Below are 19,820 nucleotides of genomic sequence, written 5' to 3'. Positions count from 1 at the left end.
CTTTCCACACTTATAGAAATATACACGCCATTAACACCCAGAAATTTATGAAAAAGTTGCAATCCTCATTGGCCCCAATCTCCTCCCTCTCATGTCCCGACTCTGCATTGAAACATTATAACGAAATATTGCTATGCGCCCTGGATGAAGCCGCACCTCCTACACAAAGAAAAATTCGGCATAGACGGCGACAACCCTGGCACACGCCTCAAACACGTCTTCTCCAGAAGGGCTCCAGGTGCGCTGAACGGCTGTGGAGAAAATCTAATCTGCCCGAAGATTTCCTCCATTATAAATTTATGCTGAAAGCATATAACTCTGCCCTTCACCTCTCCAAACAAACCTACTTTAACAACCTCATAATCTCACTTTCCAATAATCCTAAAAGCCTCTTTGACACGTTTCATTCTCCCCTCAATCAAACAGCACAGGCCCCGACCACAGACCTCAGCGCTGACTATCTGGCCAATTATTTCAAAGGAAAAATTGACCATATCCGACAGGAAATTTTCTCCCAATCCCCAAACGTTATGCATGCTCTCCCCCGCCATATTGTATCTTGCTCACTTTCTGACTTCAAACCAGTCACGGAAGATGAAGTGATCAGGCTCCTTGCATCTTCTCGCCCTACTACCTGCACCAGTGACCCTATTCCCTCACATCTCCTTCAGTCCCTTTCTCCAGCTGTCACCACTCACCTAACTAAAATTTTCAACCTCTCCCTCTCATCTGGTATCTTTTCCTCTTCTTTTAAACACGCCAGCATACATCCATTACTTAAAAAAACATCCCGTGACCAGAACTGCACGGCCAACTACAGACCTGTTTCCAATCTTCCCTTTATCTCTAAACTCCTGGAACGCCTGGTCCTTTCCCGTCTAATCCGCTGTCTCTCAGATAATTCTCTTCTTGACCCTCTACAATCTGGTTTCCGCTCTTTACATTCTACTGAAACTGCCCTCACTAAAGTCTCTAATGATCTACTAACAGTTAAATCTAATGGTCACTACTCCCTGCTGATTCTCCTGGATCTCTCTGCGGCATTAGACACTGTGGATCACCAGCTCCTCATCACTATGCTCCGCTCTATCAGCCTCAAGGACAACGCTCTCTCCTGGTTCTCCTCCTATCTCTCTGACTGCTCCTTCTCTGTGTCTTTTGCCGGCTCCTCCTCCTCTCTCCTTCCTCTTACCATTGGGGTTCCTCAAGGATCAGTCCTAGGCCCCCTTCTTTTCTCCTTATAAACCGCTCCTATTGGACAAACAATCAGCGGATTTGGTTTTCAGTACCATCTCTATGCTGATGACACCCAATTATACACCTCTGCTCCGGACATCACCCCTGCATTACTACAAAAGACCAGTGATTGTCTTTCTGCTGTGTCTAACATTATGTCCTCCCTCTGCCTAAAACTGAATGTGTCAAAAACTGAACTACTCGTATTTCCTCCCTTCACTAACCTACCTGTGCCTTGATATTGCCATTTACATTTGTGGCTCAACCTTTACTCCCCAGCAACAAGCCCGCTGTCTTGGGGTCATTTTTGATTCAGATCTTTCCTTCACTCCTCACATCAAATCACTCACTCGTTCATGTCATCTACACCTCAAAAACATCTCAAGAATCAGGACATTTCTCACCTTTGACTCGGCAAAAACTCTTACTGTAGCTCTTATTCATTCTCGTCTCGACTATTGCAACTCTCTGCTAATCGGTCTCCCTCTTACTAAACTCTCCCCTCTCCAATCCGTCCTTAACGCAGCAGCCAGGATCATATTCCTCGCCAACCGCTACACCGATGCCTCTTCCCTGTGCCAGTCATTGCATTGGTTACCCATCCAATATAGAGTTCAATTTAAACTTCTCACGCTTACCCACAAAGCGCTCCATGCTTCAGTACCCCCCTACATCTCCTCCCTTGTCTCAGTCTACCCTCCTACACGTGCCCTCCGTTCTGCCAATGACTTAAAACTAAAATCCTCCATAATCCGAACTTCCCACTCCCGTCTCCAAGATTTCTCACGTGCTGCGCCAATTCTTTGGAATGCACTACCCAGGACAGTTCGATTAATTCCCAATACCCACAGTTTCAAGTGGACCCTAAAAATCCATTTCTTTAGACTGGCCTATCGCCTAAACACACTATCTGTCCGTCCCAGTTTTCCCCCATATTAAAATCTTCTTCAATTTCAGGTTCATACCATCCATGCACTTAATAGCCTCGGTCAGGACTGTACACATACTGGCTGGCGACCAGTCCATGTATTATCTATCCTATTTAGTATATCAAGGCTGCATTATACAATATATGTACTTTTTACCTTTTGTGTCTCCCCCATTTCCTCATAGACTGTAAGCTCGCGAGCAGGGCCCTCACTCCTTTCGATATGAGATATGCTTATTCTGTATTGTCTGTATAAGTCCCCCCTAAAATTGTAAAGTGCTGCAGAATATGTTGGCGCTATAAACATAAAAATTATTATTATTATTATGTGCATGGGGCATGAAGCCCTTCTACAAAGCTCTTATTGGTTAGCGGCTTCCGGCTAAATGCGGGTGATTAGGACAAGGCTCTGTCCGCTGCGGCCACTTTCCTGATAGCTCCAGAAGTTCTGTCCATATATAGGATCTGTTTTTCTTGTGAAAGGCATTTCCTGCTCGATGTCTCTTCAGTCTCTTCCATCTATAGCCATGTTCAGACTTGCCTCTCAGCATTGTGGCATTTTAAAATGTCAAAAATGAATGGTGTAAGTACTAAATGCAGAAATGAATCGAAAAATGTTCTGCGCTTTTCTATTGTACAGTACAAAGTGACGTTCCAATATGTTTTATTATTTTTAGACTTTGTGACCACGGGAGAGGACAGATCAGTGCGTATCTGGAGTAAAGGAGAGTGCGCCCAGACAATCTGCCTGCCTGCCCAGTCAGTGTGGTGCTGCTGTGTCCTGGAAAATGAAGACATTGTCGTGGGATCAAGGTATATATCCAATAGAGAGGTCTTTACTGCCTGATATGCCCTGTAATAATATCAGTGATGTGTCAAGACTCAATGCCATGTGGATACACAAACACCAGACATGATTTTCCCAAGCAGAATCCAAGTGAAGGAGGTGGCTTCAGCATCCAGTAATGATTGACTTGCTTTATTATGACATCATAAATTCAGAAATGGCAGCAACATGTTGACCCCACAAAGACCAGATGTATAGGGGTCAAAATGTTGCTGCTGTTTCTGTATTTGTGATGCCATAATAAAGCAAGTCCATAATTGTGGGAATAAGTTTTCCTACTTAAAAATATTGAAATTGCTTATTTATTTAACCTCTTAAATATTCGGCCTTGTTTGGCACTTAAAGGGTCTCTTGGAGAAAGTGTCCTAAATGGCCGCCATTACATATTTCAAGCTTCAACCCTTTATTTCCTTCACTCCTTACATCTGATCACTCGCTCATTCATGTCACCTACACTTCAAAAACATCTCAAGAATTCGACCTTTTCTTACCTTTGATTCTGCAAAAACTCTTACTGTTGCTCTTATTCATTCTCGTCTGGACTATTGCATCTCTCTACTAATCGGTCTCCCTCTTCCTAAACTTTCCCCTCTCCAATCCGTCCTGAATGCAGCAGCCAGGATCATATTCCTTTTCAACTGCTACACCGATGCCTCTACCCTGTGCCAGTCATTGCACTGGTTACTCATCTGCTACAGAGTACAATATAAACTTATCACTCACTCACAAAGCTCTCCACAGTTCTGCACCACACTACATCTCCTCCCTCATCTCTGTCTATCACCGTCTCCATGCCCTCCATTCTGCCAATGATTTAAGACTAACATCCTCAGTAATCCGATCTTCCCACTACTGTTTCCAATTCTCTGGAATGCAGTACCCAGGACAATTCGATTAATTCCTAATATCAACAGATTTAAGTGTGCCCTAAACACACATTTCTTTAGACTGGTTTATCGCCTCACCTCACCAATGTAACTATTTCTGTTTTAGCCTTCCAAAATTTTCTTCCAAATCTGGTCCCTCAAAGCATCAGTTCACACACCCTCCATGCACTTGATAGCCCTCTGTGTCTGTACTGTACACATACTGGCTGGTGATCGGTTCATGCAGCATTATGTGAATACCTTATTTATTATATTGATAGCTGGACCTTACAATACAAGCACTTTTTACCATTTACCTTTCATGATCTGCCTATTTCCTTATAGATTGTAAGATTGCGAGCAGGGCCCTCACTCCTGTTGATACTGGTATTTTCTGTTATTCTGTAATGTCTTTATTTTCTATACAAGTCCCCTCTAAAATGTAAAGTGCTGCGGAATATGTTGGCGCTATAGAGATAAAAATGCTGATTATTGTTATTACAACCCAGCCTAGGCATGTATGAGGACAGGTTGCCTGAACACACTGCCTGAGACAGCGTCTCCTAGTGATTTTAGAGCAAGTTGCTCTCAGGCACAATGCTGCTCCTCAGCCTGACAGGTTTGCAAGTGAGCATGAAGCAGGAGGAGAAGACTACTAAGTCAGTCGGAAAATATTTCTGTTTTTCCTTCTGAATTGTTCCCAGTTGTAAACCTGTCAGGCTGAGTGAGCAGATCAGTTCCTGTCATTCACAATGCTGCTCCTCAGCCTTACAAGAACTTGCTCTAATATCTCTTTGAGACATCTGGGTGTCTTCAGGCAACCATCCTAATGTACGCCTTGGACGGTTTGCTGCCTGAAATATGTGAGGGCAACCATTTTGGACAACTTCTTGGAGTACCCCTTTAAAGATAGTTATTTATTTATTTTCACCTCTTTTTTTTTGCCCAGCAGTATAATAAATTGTTGATTTATTTTCTGCTCAATTTTTTAAGGAAGGGTGGAAAAAATACAGAGATTTTGGCATAGTATTTGTAATTAGGCTTTGACAGCATTAACTATGTGCTATAAATGCACATACATGACCACCTCTCTATTCCTGACAGCATGAGACCGGCTCCTGTTCATGGACTTTAGCGGGGGAAACCCACATGTTGGACATTTTTTTTAGTACATCCTATTAATATTCCATAGATTCCTCAGATGGGGCAACACCCTTTAAAATGCAAACCTCTGATCCCTCATTTTAATGCCATTTATATACGCCCATCAGGCCCTGCGTCAGTAGATACTTACACTGCTTTAAGGGAAAATCAAAATGTTCATGTAATTTTGTATTATATGTTGATTCTCCCAGTTGGAACACGTTTGCTAATTCTTCACTATGGAATGTGCCTGTTTAGATGATTTTTGGGATGTTACAGTATCATGCAAATTGCAAGCGGCAGGGTTTTTTGCTTGTGGCTTCTAAACCTGCTGTGTTTGCATTATTTTAGTGATGGAGTTATCCGGGTGTTCACAAAGTCCCAGGATCGCATGGCCAGCGCTGAGGAAATCCAGGCTTTTGAAGATGAACTGTCCCAAGCAGTTATTGATCCTAAAACGGGCGACCTGGGAGACATCAAAATAGAGGAGCTTCCTGGAAAAGAGCATCTTAGTGAACCCGGTAAGTGCGTATAAAGCCTTAGTGCAGCACTTAGCACATTTTATTGTCATTGGGTCTTTCCTACCAACTATATATTTTTACAAATGGCCAAATACACTTAAAACACAACATCACTGTTAGGTGTGGCAGTAGGCATTTCATTAACATTTTACATTAAAATTGGAAATAAAGAGTATATAGTGCCACTGAATATACACTGTGCCTCCTGGGCCTGTAAAAATACACTGCTCAAAAAAATAAAGGGAACACTCAAATAACACATCCTAGATCTGAATGAATGAAATATTCCCATTGAATACTTTGTTCTGTACAAAGTTGAATGTGCTGACAACAAAATCACACAAAAATCATCAATGGAAATCAAATTTATTAACCAATGGAGGCCTGGATTTGGAGTCACCCCCAAAATTAAAGTGGAAAAACACACTACAGGCTGATCCAGCTTTTATGTAATGTCCTTAAAACAAGTCAAAATGAGGCTCAGGCTTGTGTGTGGCCTCCATGTACCAGTATGACCTCCCTACAACGCTTGGCCCGAGCGTACCGGGCGAAAGGGTTAATAGAACATACACGCTCAACACTAATTGGCACCCTTGAAATTGTTCCAGAAAATGAAATCTTTCTCCCAGAAAATTATTACAATCACATATGTTTTGTTATACACATGTTTATTTCCTTTGTGTGTATTGGAACAACACAAAAACAAACAAATTGGACATAATTTCACACACAGCCCCAAAAATGGCCCAGACAAAATTGTTGGCACCCTCAACTTAATATTTGGTTGCACACCCTATGGAATAAATAACTGCAATCAATCGCTTCCTGTAACCATCAGCAAGCTTCTTACACCTCTCAACTGGAATTTTAGACCACTCTTCTTTTGCAAACTGCTCCAGGTCTCTCTTATTTGAAGGGTGCCTTCTGCCAACAGCAATTTTAAGATCTCTCCACAGGTGTTCAATGGGATTTAGATCCGGACTCATTGCTTGCCACTTCAGAACTCTCCAACGCTTTGTTTGCATTCATTTCTGGGTTCTTTGTGAAGTATGGTTGTGGAGTCATTGTCCTGCTTGAAGACCCATGTCCTAGGACGCAAACCCAGCTTTCTGACACTGGGCACTACATTGCGACCCAAAATCCTTTGGTAATCTTTAAATTTTGTGATACCTTGCACACAGTCAAGACACCCAGTGCCAGAGGCAGCAAAACAACCCCAAAATATATTTGAACCCTCCACCATATTTGACTGTAGGTACTGTGTACTTTTCTTTGTAGGCCTCTTTCTGTTTCTAGTAAAGAGTAGAATGATGTGCTTTACCAAAAAAGCTCTATCTTGGTCTCATCTGTCCACAAGACACTTTCCCAGAAGGATTTTGGCTTACCCATGTACATTTTGGCAAACTGCAGGATAGCTTTTTATGTCTCTGTGTCAGTAGTGGAATCCTCCTGGGTCTCCTGCCATAGCATTTCATTTCACTCAAATGTCGACAGATAGTTGGCAGTGACACTGATGCGCCCTGAACCTGCAGGACAGCTTGAATTTCTTTGGAACTTGATCGGGGCTGCTTATCCACCACCCACACTATCATGTATTGCAACCTTTCATCAAATTTTCTCTGCCATCCACGTCCAGGGAGATTAATTACAGTGCCATTGGTTGTAAACTACTTGATTATGTTGTGCACTGTGGTCAAAGGAACATCAAGATTTCTGGAGATGGACTTGTAACCTTGAGATTGTTGATATCTTTCAACAATTTTCGTTCTCAAGTCCTCTGATCATTCTCTTTCTGTTCTCCATGCTTAGTGTGGCATACACAGACACACAATGCAAAGATTGAGCCAACTTCTCCCCTTTTTATCTGGTTTCAGGTGTACTATTCCAACACCTCTTACTTGCCACAGGTGAATTTGAACGAGCATCACATTCTTGAAAAAAGGTGTTTACCCACAATTTTGGAAAGGTGCCAACAATTTTGTCCGGCCTATTTTTGGGGTTTTGTGTGAAGTTATGTCCAATTTGCCTTTTTTTCTTTTATCTTTCATGTTGTTCCAATACACACAAAGGAAATTAACGTGTATAACAATACAATGCAATAATTTTCTGGAAGAAATTCAAGGGTGCCAACACTTTTGGCCAGGACTGTATACACACACACTTTAAACGCAGAGGCAGTTGACCGTATTAGCGGCCCTGCAGGAAGCTTTTTGCTTAGTGCCATGTTCCCATCACGTTGATCAGCATTTTACACAATTCTCCTGCAATAGAGATGGGGCTGGTTTGCATAAATGGGATAGATAGAAGGAATTTCTGATTTAGTTGTGAGCTTTCCGCAGCTCATATAACACTATGAAGCAATATGGTGTTTTTGTAGTTCTTGGCACCTGCAGGCCGGACCTGATCATATTGCCCATACACTGCGAGGTTGCATATATTTTTCTGAAAACTCTGTATTTTCACATGGGATATAGGAATCCACTCTTTATTACAAGGCAGAGATGTGAAAGAAATGATGACGAGCTCGGAACCCATTTCTTTCTGTCTTTCTTACAGGCACAAAGGAAGGACAGACTCGTCTGGTGAATGTAGACGGCAAAGTGGAAGCCTACCAGTGGAGTGTCAGCGAAGGACGCTGGCTGAAGATCGGGGATGTGGTGGGCTCTTCTGGAGCCACTCAGCAAACTTCTGGAAAAGTCCTGTACGAAGGAAAAGTAGGTAGACCTGATTTACTGCTCTGTTACATTAAGTCAAATGGTTTTATCTGATTAAGATAATATCGGACAATTGTCATCCATATGCAATTAGCATGGCATTAATTTTCATACATCACCTGGTATTAAAATTTACAAAGACATATCCAGCTTCCTATGTTATTAACTTCAATTTATTTGGATGCTATACGATGGATCCATATGGGTTGGGTTCAGATTTATTTTGTTTTTTGCCACCCATAGCCTTGTATTGTCGAGTCTCATCCGATCATGGAGGAGACTAGTGTATGCTGCAATTTTTGTTTTCTTTTGACGCCATCATTTCATCTGTGTACTTGAACAGCCCAATTGTCCATTGGTCCTAGTGCTGTCAATTGCCTCTACTGCCAGCACTCGGACCGGAAATATGGTGAAAAGTGACAATAGGCTAATCTGTGCTCATAGACCGCCTATTTTATAAATAAGTGGTGGTCTCCTTCGGTAAATTAGTACTGCTTATAGATTTCTACAATAGCAAATGTGCCCCGACATTGTAAGCAGAGAACCAATGCGATTAATGGATGTTAAGTCAGATTGACAGGAGCAGACATTTTGAGCAGTACTTAGGGGTTCAGTCTTTGCCCCTTTATCCCGGAAACTATCTGAAGGTTTTTTTTTTCTTATTATACTTTCTTCTAAGCGGAGGACCAATCACTGAGCACATATACCGCCATACGCTGCAGATATGTAATCTCCCTACACTGTCTATATCCCCCAATACAACCTATGTGATTCTCCAGTCTATATACTCCTGCAGATAAGTGGTCCTTGTACATCAGTGCTGTTAGGTGTCATGTACTGAGATCTGAACCAACCCGTATCTTCCTCTCGTTCCAGGAGTATGACTATGTGTTTACAATTGATGTGAATGAAAGTGGGCCTTCCTACAAGCTGCCATATAACATAACCGAGGACCCCTGGCTTGTGGCACACAATTTCCTGCAGAGGAATGATCTGAATCCCATGTTCTTGGATCAAGTAGCAAAATTTATACTAGACAATACTGGTGGCCAGACGATAGCTGCTACAAATTCTGGATTTGAGGATCCATTTACTGGTAAATATCAGTAAAATACCATGTATAACCTTGCAGATGAACACTTGTTAGTGGACTATCCAGCCTACAGTCAGATGACTGGCAGCAGGGTGTAGGCATGCTGGTCTCCTCCTACGCGGTGCTCTGTCTTATGTGATTTTGTTATTAAAGGGGTTGGCTACTACTTTTTTATTGATGGTCTGCAATTGAATAGGGAGTGGATCTGCAGTACCTGTCCCCGGCCACTATAGAAATGGCGGCGCTGCTGTGTTCCGGCAGCATCTAAGAACTGTCGGGTGTCGCACCCCCACTGGTCAGATATCCTAAGGATAGGCCATTAATAAAGAGGTTGGCCACTACTTCTTAAGGACAGTAGTGGAATTTTCAGAGATATTTCTATGATATATAAAGTGTGAAGGCCCAGCTCTAAAAATACGGAATAGACTTTTCTCTATAGAAAGTGTAGGCCCCATACATTCCCTATAGTATAGACCTAAATTGAATTCATAGGAATGGTCAGCTATTCCGGATAGTGAATGATGGGCATTAATGTGTTATTATCATTGCGAAAGACAACGTTTCTGAAAAATGTCCACCACCAGTGTGGTACCAGCCAAATATTTCTTGGACTCTATATATGTATATAGAGAAGGAATAAAAACAGAAACGGCAGCACAGTGGAGTATTGGCTTCAAGCCCCTGAACACCCACCTGAAGACCACTCAAGAAAATAGAAAAGAGCAGGCAGCACCCCAGTTATTGGTACAAAAAAGTGGGGGTACATTATTAACCCATCTCAATGCAATGTTTGAACTCCAGAAAAACTAAAAATCTGATTCTTCCTTTATAGGTGGAGGTCGTTATATCCCGGGAAGCTCCTCTGCTACTCCTTCTGTTGCAGATCCATTCACAGGCAAGTTTAGGATAGATGTATGGCAACTAGAGGGCTTGTTGGGTGAAAACAATGTATCACCTACAGTGGGGGAAATAATTATTTGATCCATTGCTGTTTTTGTAAGTTTGCCCACTGACAAAAACGGGAACAGTCTATCATTTTAAGGGTATGTGCACACGATGCAGAAATGAAGCAGAAAATTTCTGCATCATTTCTGCATCTCCCTGGCAGAAAAAACGCATGCAGATTGTGCATGCGTTTTTCCTGCAGAATACATGCGGATCCACATGCAGATTCACATGCGTTTCCGCATGCAGATTGACAAGCGCTTTCCAGGCGATGTTAGCATCACCTGGAAAGTGCTTGATAACTAGGTCACACTATATAAATCCATGCAAACAGCATGGATTTATACAGTGTGAACCGAGAGAGTGTATATACTTACCTCCGATGGCCCGCGCTGTCCTGCTCACTCCGTTCTCCCGGCAACTTTGAATTGAAAGACCTGCCGACGTCAGCGTCACGTGACCCGTCACATGACTCTGACGTCACCGCAGGTCCTACAACTCACTGCAAGTGCCGGGAACCAAGCGGGAGCGCTGCGCGGGCCGACAGAAGGTAAGAATACATTTATTTTTTATTTTATTCTTCTTTTTACAGCTTTTTTAATGGTACCTGGGTGTGGATGAGACTCTCCTCTCCTCCACACCCGGGTACCATCCGCACATTAGAACGCACCAATTACGCAAGTACAAATGCTGTCTTGCGGAATTGGCGCGTTCTAATGCAAGTCAATGGCGGCGAAATCGCCGCATTTCCGCAAAATTAATTGACATGCTGCGGATTTTTGACCGCAGCGTTAACGCTGCGGAAAAATCCGCATCATGGGCACAGCACATGCGGATTTCCATTGGGGAACATTGCTGCCCTTCTACCATGCGTTTTTCATGCGTTTCCGCGGCGTTTACGCAACTGCAAAAACGCCGCGGAAACGCATGAAATACGCATCGTGTGAACACAGCCTAAGGGTAGGTTAATTTTAACATTGAGAGATAGAATATCCAAAAAAAATCAAGAAAATCACATTGTATAAATTAGATACAATTTTTTGCATTTTGCAGTGAGAAATAAGTATTTGATCCCTCTGGCAAACAACACTTAATACTTAGTGGCAAAACCCTTGTTGGCAAGCACAGCAGTCAGACGTTTTTTGTAGTTGATGAGTTGAAGGTTTGCGCACATGTCAGGAGGAATTTTGGTCCACTCCTCTTTGCAGATCATCTCTAAATCATTCCGATTTTGAGGCTGTCGCTTGGCAACTCGGAGCTTCAACTCCCTCCATAAGTTTTCTATGGGATTAAGGTCTGGAGACTGGCTAGGCCACTCCGTGACCTTACTGTGCTTCCTTTTGAGCCACTCCTTTGTTGCCTTGGCTGTATGTTTTGGGTCATAAGTATAATGTTCCCCCCACCATGCTTCACGGTTGGGACAATGTTCTTAGGGTTGTACTCGTCCTTCTTATTCCTCCAAACAAGGCGAGTTGAGTTAATGCCAAAGAGCTCAATTTTTGTCTCATCTGACCACAGTACCTTCTCCCAATAACTCACAGAATCATCCAGGTGTTCATTGGCAAACTTCAGACGGGCCTGCACATGTGCCTTCTTGAGCAGGCGGGGACCTTGTGGGCACTGCAGGATTTTAAACCTTTAAGGCGTAATGTGTTACCAATGGTTTTCTTGGTGACTGTGGTCCCAGCTGTCTGGAGATCATTAACAAGTTTCCCCCCATGTAGTTTTAGGCTGATCTCTCACCTTTCTCATGATCAAGGATACCCCATGAGGTGAGATTTTGCATGGTGCCCCAGATCGATGTCGATTGACAGTCATTTTGTATTTCTTCCATTTTCTTACTATTGCACCAACCGTTGTCTCCTTCTCACCCAGAGACTTTCTTCTGGTTTTGTAGCCCATTCTAGCTTTGTGCAGGTCTATGATCTTGTCCCTGACACCCTTAGAAAGCTCTTTGGTCTTGCTCATGTTGTAGAGGTTAGAGGCTGACTGATTAATTGAGTCTGTGGACAGCAGTCTTTTATACAGGTGACTATGTAAGACAGCTGTCTTTAATGCAGGTATCAAGTTGATTAGGAGCCTTTAACTGGTCTGTAGGAGCCAAAACTCATAATGGTTTGTAGGGGATCAAATACTTATTTCTCACTGCAAAATGCAAATAAATTTATCTAATTTATACAATGTCATTTCTTGATTTTTTTTTTGGGGGATATTTTCTCTCAATGTTAAAATTAACCTACCCTTAAAATTATAGACTGTTCATGTCTTTGTCAGTGGGCAAACTTACAAAAACAGCAAGGGATCAAATACTTATTTCCCCCACTGTATACACCGGATCTGTGATAACTTGTTGATCGCTGGTGTCCGACCCCTTGGATCTGCACTGATTGGCAGAATTGGGAATTTAACAAATGGAGCAGCATATTCACCCGCTGCACTTGGCTATTTTCATCAGCCCCATAGAGAATGGATAGAGTGACGTTCGGGCATCTGACCTGCTGCGCCGTTTGGTAATGGGTAGTGATGTACTAGCGTGCTCTTTTAACCCTTTAAACGAGCACGCTCGGGTACTCGTCGAGTAGTTTCAGCGTTTCATTCATTGTCGCCGCGCCGGCAAGTGTCACGGCTGTTAGAGATAGCTGTGACACATGCAGAGATAGCCTGTTCGCCAGGTTATCTCTGCATGTGTCACAGCTGTCTAACAGCCGTTGACACTTGCCGGGACGGCGACAGTAAATGAAATGCCGAGCACGCCAAAATACTTGGCAAGCACCCGAGTGTGCTTGCTGGAAAGGGTTAAAGAGGCATACTCGATCATCATTATTAATGGGGATAAAAGTTACCTATTCTGGTTTCGATGCAAATTCGATTGGTCAGACCCCCCCCCCCCACACACTGATCAGTAAATTATCACCCACCCTGTGGATAGGTTGTTATCTGGATAGGTGATAATTTGTTCTAACCACACAACCCTTTTACTGCAGGTAGTGTTTTATGTGCAGCCAAGGTGGTTATAATTTTGAGTTTTCCGGTGTCAGAAAAAACTCATCTAAAGGTGAAAAATACCATAAAATAACAGCAGAAAAATGACCCCCAAATCAATCCCCTAGTGATCCAGCACCACTGTTCTGATCAGTTTTCTGCAACAGTGAAGTGCCCATCTACAGATGTGACCAATCCAGCCAGTCACTAAGCAGTTTTCTGACATCCGCCAAGGGGGTGTACATTAATAATGAAGTATTAATAGGAAAAAGGGGCATGGGTTGCTGCATAGCCATAATATTCCGCCTATCGACCTCTGTGGCCCTTCTGTACCTCAGTATGCCTCCTGTTTAATATTTGCAGCCAGATTAACTTATGAATCTCCTAGAAAAATAGTGGCATGTTCCAAAATATGGCAAAGCTATTGGGCCCTTGAAGCATTGCTTCTGGGAAAGAATACCTCCGTCATCAGGCTGCATTGGCTTTATGTACCTGTCATGGTATGCCATGTGCATGAGGCCTAAAACATACCTGTAACAGGTAAACCTGATGAAGGTACTAACGATTCACAGCAGAGTGCTAAGGTCTACATATACAATATATACATATACAAGTCACCTATGGCAGCACTCGTCGGTCACTTTTTGGTTATACGCAGCCTGTTACCCTGTTGGCTGCTTTTTAGTATGATAGATAGTGTATGTGTGTTTTATCAGGTTTTGCATTTCTCTTATCAGGTGTGGTATGATCACCATAATAATTACTGGGTGAGGTAGTAAAAGACAAGTTGAATCTTCACTTTCTGCCCAAAAATGGATATTATATAGTCGGGAAATTTTAAAGTGATATTAATTTCATGGCACTGCACATACGAAAAAGCCTCTACCTACATAACAGAAGGCAAATGCAATAGACATGAACTAATGAGTGAGGACTAGTGTTGAGCGAGTATGTTCAGTTAACCCTTTTGGCGAGTATGCTCGGGCCGAGCACCGAGTATTTACAGCTGCTCGGTGATATGGTTAAATCGCTCCCATGTGCATGTGTAGCGCCCCGAGGGTTTGGTTGCTACAGGGGTATTGCACCTCAACCAGAGGTGTGATATTCCATTTCCAGGTAAGGATGGAGTGTGGACCAGGGCTCAGTTAGCTGCATACACACACTCCTCATTTCCGGGGGACAGTTCGCAGGTGCTCCCATTTATGCAGGCACAACTGACCATGTCCCTGGCTGGAGTGGGGAGGGGGGAGAGAACCCAGTGATGTAGGAGCAGAAGGGGACGGTTTCTGGAGCATAGTAAGGAGCTCATTGGGTGCAGGTCACCTGAGCTCAGACACAGAGAAGCAGATAAAAAGGTGGGAGCCATCTTAGGAGGGAGTTCAGAGCAGAAAGGGAGAGAGAGCTGACCGGCTCGGCCTGAGCTCCGCTCCACGAGGCAGGCCTAGAGAGAAGGCCGGGGCCAGAAAGGAGAAGAGAAGAAGGAGAAGGAAGGAAAGAGAAGAGACAGAGGAGTAGAAAGGCTCCAGAAACAAGAAGGCAGAAGGGACCCTAAGAGAGCAGAACGGACAGCAACCGTTGCAAGCCCGCGCTATATCGGGTTAAGGGTCAGGCCGCAGAAGGGTACCGGATTCCCAAGTTGGTGGAGGTAAATTATCCCTCAGCTAAAGACCGGAGATCGTGATCATCTATTGGTGCGACCCCCTGCTACACCCACTAGGAAGGCACCACATAGGGTCAGGGAAACTGGCGCTAAGTTTCACCAGAGAAGGCCCGAGGCAGCTGGACAGAAGTTTGGTCACTGGTGGGGCACGAGAGGCCAGAGAAAGGATAGAAGGGGGTCCTGTGCCATACTCCTGAATTGCCTGGGGGTTGACCGAGCTCCTCACCTGGTGGACGCAGCACGGCTTCAGCAGTCATTGCTGACAGAAGTGACTCGGATAACAACTGTGAGTAAAAGACCCTGGACTGCATTATTGGACTCTGTGTGATTTCTGCTGCGCCTGCACCATCACCCCCAGCATCCTATTACACTACCCTGAGGCTACACTCTTCCCGTGGGGAGTTATCCCATCCCTGTGCTGCACATCAACACCAGCCTCAGCGGTCTGCCCTGCAGCCGCGGTTACCTCTGACCGCAATCCACGGGTGGCGTAGTCGGACATCATAACTCTAAAAATAGACTGCCACAGCATTTGGTCTGACCACCCTGAGCCACGGGATCGGGTTGCCACTACTACCCCCATCATCGCACTGAAGCCCGGTTCCGGGTGCCCCACGGCCCAGGGGGTGAGTCACATGATTTGCGACTGTTTGACAGCTTTATTACATGTGAGGAATGCAAAAGAAACAATCATTCCTCACATGTAGTAAAGCTGTCAAACAGTCGCAAATCATGCACATGGGAGCGATTTAACCATATCACCGAGCAGCTGTAAATACTCGGAGCTCGGCCCGAGCATACTCGCCGAAAGGGTTAATAGAACATACTCGCTCAACAGTAGTGAGGACTCCTTGTCTGTGAGGGCTGATATGGGCAAGTAACCAAATAATGCTGGTGTGGAAAGTGTCTTTTAGGCCATGTTCACACGTTCAGTATCTGGTCAGTATTTTACATCAGTATTTGTAAGCCAAAACCAGGTGAGGAACAATCAGTGGAAAAGTATAATAGAAACAAGTCACCAATTCTGCATTTATCACCCACTCCTGGTTTTGGCTTACAAATACTGAGGTAAAATACTGACCAAATACTGAACGTGGGCACATGGCCTTATAAAAACTACCTGATGTCATAAAGCATTCTGAAAATCAGGCAGACATCTGCGGTCATAAATGGCAGGGTTGTAGCATCCTGCATCCTGACCATTAGTTTTGACACCAGATTGAAACCAAAATCTGTATTATAAAATCACAAAATAAAAATCTATAAAGATAGATGTGCCTATATTACAAGAAAAGCAAGCACAGGGAACAGGCACTGCCACCTGCACACAAGGAACTGTAACCAGTTCCCCTTTTTATCTGGACTGGTACCAGTAGGTGGATACACAATTATAACACCTAAACAGCTTATTATGGCCATAAACCATCAGTGTTTTTGTGAAGAAAGAACCCTTAGAGGGAATCTGCCAGCACAGAATGACTGTACAATCCAAGTACAGGCGCTTGGTGCTTCATAGTGGGACCAATCCTTTATATACACCTTCCTTCCCATCTGCTTGTTGTCCATCTTTAAGGCCAAAGCTGTCAATCAAAGAATAGAGGGGTGGCCGTGATGCACCGACCGCCTGTACTTGGATTGTACGGTCATTCTGTGCCCCTTTTAAAGAGACCTATCATATGGGGAAAAGTGGCCAATTTCTGTCTATTTTATTTCCAATCCTCCGCTGAGTGTTTTTTTTTTTTTTAAATCCACCATCATTTCAGAGAGATGTCTTTTTTTTTTTTTTATTTAAGACTAATTATTTTGGTCTTTACCAGTGGGGCGTTGCTCGCAGGGCTCTGTGAATGTGTCTTCAGACTGCCCTATATTATTACCCTGTTTGCAAAACCACCTTGGTAAAGACCATAAAAACCTAAGTAAAAAAGACCCACATCTCTAGAACCATATGGCGGATTTAAAAAAAATAACAAAAAAACCCACGAAAAACTGGATACTCAAGGGAGCAGCGGTACTAAAGGAACTGAAGGGGTATTCTCATCTCATCTCTAGAATATGTCATCACTTTACAAATTGTGGCTCTAATGTCTCTAGGATCTAACAATATTGCACATAAAGGGGCTCATAGTTCTAATTTGAAGGAGTATTCTCAAGTTGCTTTTGAGCATCTCGGAACAATGTATTGTCTTTAGTTTCCTTACTAGCTACTCCTTCAGAGACCGCTCTGGTGAAGAGAACTGTAGTATCAGTAGAGCTATAAAGCTCAGCACAAGTTCTGCTATAACACATTCAGCTATCTGTTGTTTGTTCTATACACTGCTATCACGGTATTAACACCTAGAGGTAACAGGGCATGTGAAAAAGCACACAGCTCTGCACAGGATGAGCAGAGAGCCAAGAGACTGCAGTGAAAGCTGCAGGCTGGTGATTTATAACTGCATCTCTTCAGAGGATGAGAGGGAGGTGAGCAACTAACTGTTATATAGAAATCAATGGGCTTGAGAAAGCTGACTGGGATGTAAAGAGTTAACCCCTCTCTTGGACTGTAACTACTGCAGTGCACTCTTGGCCAGGCAGAAAAGGCTGGACTCCATGAAAACTAGCTGTAAATTATAAATCCTGTAATTGCAGGAGAATGATAGAAGATAGAAAAAGCAAGTCAATTGCAAACTTGCTTATTTTCATACAACCTGACAAATCAAAGCAATTTAAGAACTTGAGAACACCCCTTTAATCACCTTTATGATTTTCACCTGTCACCTGCTCATTTGAACAGGGCTGTGCTGCAGTTTCCTGCACAACTGGGTTGCCAGGAGTGGGTACTATGTCAGGAGGTCAAAGGGGTACAAAGAATTCGGGTGTCATAGGCTTTATACTCAGATGATCAGTGGCCGCACAGTAAACAAGTGATAATTATACCTTCCATATACTGCCCTAGTAACATATGAGGCTTCTTATCAGTTGCCATTTCTCAGGAGGGCTCTGAATCCTTGAGAAGAAGGAGGACAGTAGACAGGAGTCTGATTAGGTCTCTTGGGAATAGGAAATTGCGAGAGAGTGGTGATCAGGCAGCAACCATATATCAAAGCTTCTCCGGCTTCAAAGAAACCAATTTAGCTCACATTGTGAAAGGTTGCTGCAGGTTAATCTCCGGTTGGCTCTCAGGTACCGGCTTTCTGCCGTGTTATTTTTCACTTTGTTGTAGTTTTCTTTCTTTTTCCTGAATGTGAGCTTACTGCTCCTCAAGCCTGTTGTCATTATAGTGATAACTGGAAATATTTCCTCTTGGTGCTGGAAAATTCCAGTAATTCTGTTTTAACACCCATGCCATTTAGAAATGGGATTTATCCAGTTTAGGAACATGTCTTCAGTACCAGTAATGGTAGAGAGCGGTTACGGGGGTCATTAAGGACACAGAATGCATCTTGTAATGAGACACTAAAGCGGAAACTCTTCCCTGCTATGCCAACTCTTGCCCAATTTGTCTTTTTTTTCCTCTGGTGTAGTGATGCCCGTTTTGTGACATTTTCATCTACAGGTGGCGGCCGATACATGCCTGGCTCATCTTCAAGCCTTTCTTCTGCGGGGGCAGGAGATCCATTTACAGGTAATTATTAGAAAAAGTGTTGTATCATCGTGACCACTTCAGTGAGATTATATATATTAGTCTTTCCCTTATAGATCAATCGCACAGAAATCTTTTATGCAGCCTAAATAATTGTGTTTTACCAAGATTTTCACAAATCTCTGACTTATTCATGAGCAGGATAGGTAATAGCGCGCTGACTGATGGGTGTCCACCCGCTGAGATCTGCACCGATCGGCACTTATCCCTGCAACAAAATGACGCGGCAGGTCAGAGACACGACCGCCACTACATTCATTCTCTATGGGGTGCCAGGAAAAGCCGAGTGCAGCCCCATAGAGAATGAATGGAGCCGCGGTTGAGCATTTGCAGTGCCGCTCTATTCCAAACAGGTAAAATTGCCTTATTCTGCCGATCTATACTGGTTCCTGCGGTCAGACCCCTACTGATCAACAAGATATCACCTATCCTGCAAAGCGATTATAACTACTCCCAGCATGAAGTTGTGGATGACATCGCTGCCATTTCTGTCCCAGCAAGGCCTACATAAGGATTACCTTTTCTTTCAGGGAGGAATGCCTACAGATCTGCGGCCGCACAAATTCCAAACGCTTACTTTCCTAGGAAAGAACCTCTCACGTTTGATCAAGCAAACCCGGCACAAATTTTGGGTATGTACAGTAAATAACTCTTATTTCACATTTTTGTGTTAGCACAAGGTTCAGTTTAAATTGTGCTTTGATGTTTTTGGAAAGCAGATGATTAATGTTTAAGGCTTCATTCACACAGGCAGAGTGGTTCCTGTTTTCAAAAGATCCTATTGACTTCTAAGAGGTCCACCAGGTTCCTGAGTATCAGACAGTGCAAGTTTGCCTTTTATACAGGACCATGTGCTGTTGCGCCATAAGTCATAGGTCTGGTTTCTTGCAGCGGCATATCTTCTAAAGTGCTTTTCCACATGTCGACAACATGATTACTAGGCCTCATTCCTGAAAAGCTTATCCTAAAGTATCAGAAAACATGGCTGCAGTTAATGATTCCACCATAAGGGTGCGATTGCACGTTCAGGTTTTTTATGCCATTCTTGAAGGCAGGAGCCAGACATTTATTCAAGAGAAGCAAAAGTCTTGGGCTTTTAGTTACAGGTATCTATCTACCTTTTGTGGCCCATTTCTGGCTTTGACTTCATAAATTGTTTCAAAAAATCCAAATGTACAAATATATTCTTAGAGAGAGCTGCTTTATAAAAGTCCCCAGTCTCATTGCAGTGTTACTAGCTTGTCCGAATATGATTTCCCTTAT

At 43.4% G+C, this 19,820-nt stretch overlaps 1 protein-coding gene across 1 annotated transcript in view; it reads left to right on the top strand.

Moving 5' to 3' along the window:
• Positions 1-19,820, top strand: part of PLAA (phospholipase A2 activating protein) — a 42,863-nt gene that overhangs the window by 17,312 nt on the left and 5,731 nt on the right. The window contains exons 6-12 of the mRNA XM_073667195.1: positions 2,842-2,977; positions 5,372-5,541; positions 8,098-8,255; positions 9,132-9,351; positions 10,181-10,243; positions 18,471-18,539; positions 19,088-19,189. Coding sequence (XP_073523296.1) covers positions 2,842-2,977; positions 5,372-5,541; positions 8,098-8,255; positions 9,132-9,351; positions 10,181-10,243; positions 18,471-18,539; positions 19,088-19,189 — 918 coding nt within the window. The remainder of the gene's footprint in view (positions 1-2,841; positions 2,978-5,371; positions 5,542-8,097; positions 8,256-9,131; positions 9,352-10,180; positions 10,244-18,470; positions 18,540-19,087; positions 19,190-19,820) is intronic.

This window comes from Phyllobates terribilis, unplaced genomic scaffold, assembly GCF_046119375.1.
Source record: "Phyllobates terribilis strain yellow unplaced genomic scaffold, ASM4611937v1 Scaffold_1__5_contigs__length_1240528914, whole genome shotgun sequence".
Lineage (NCBI taxonomy): Eukaryota > Metazoa > Chordata > Amphibia > Anura > Dendrobatidae > Phyllobates > Phyllobates terribilis.
The sequence above is the reverse complement of the archived record's forward strand: the minus strand, read 5'-3'. Positions and strand labels throughout refer to the sequence as shown.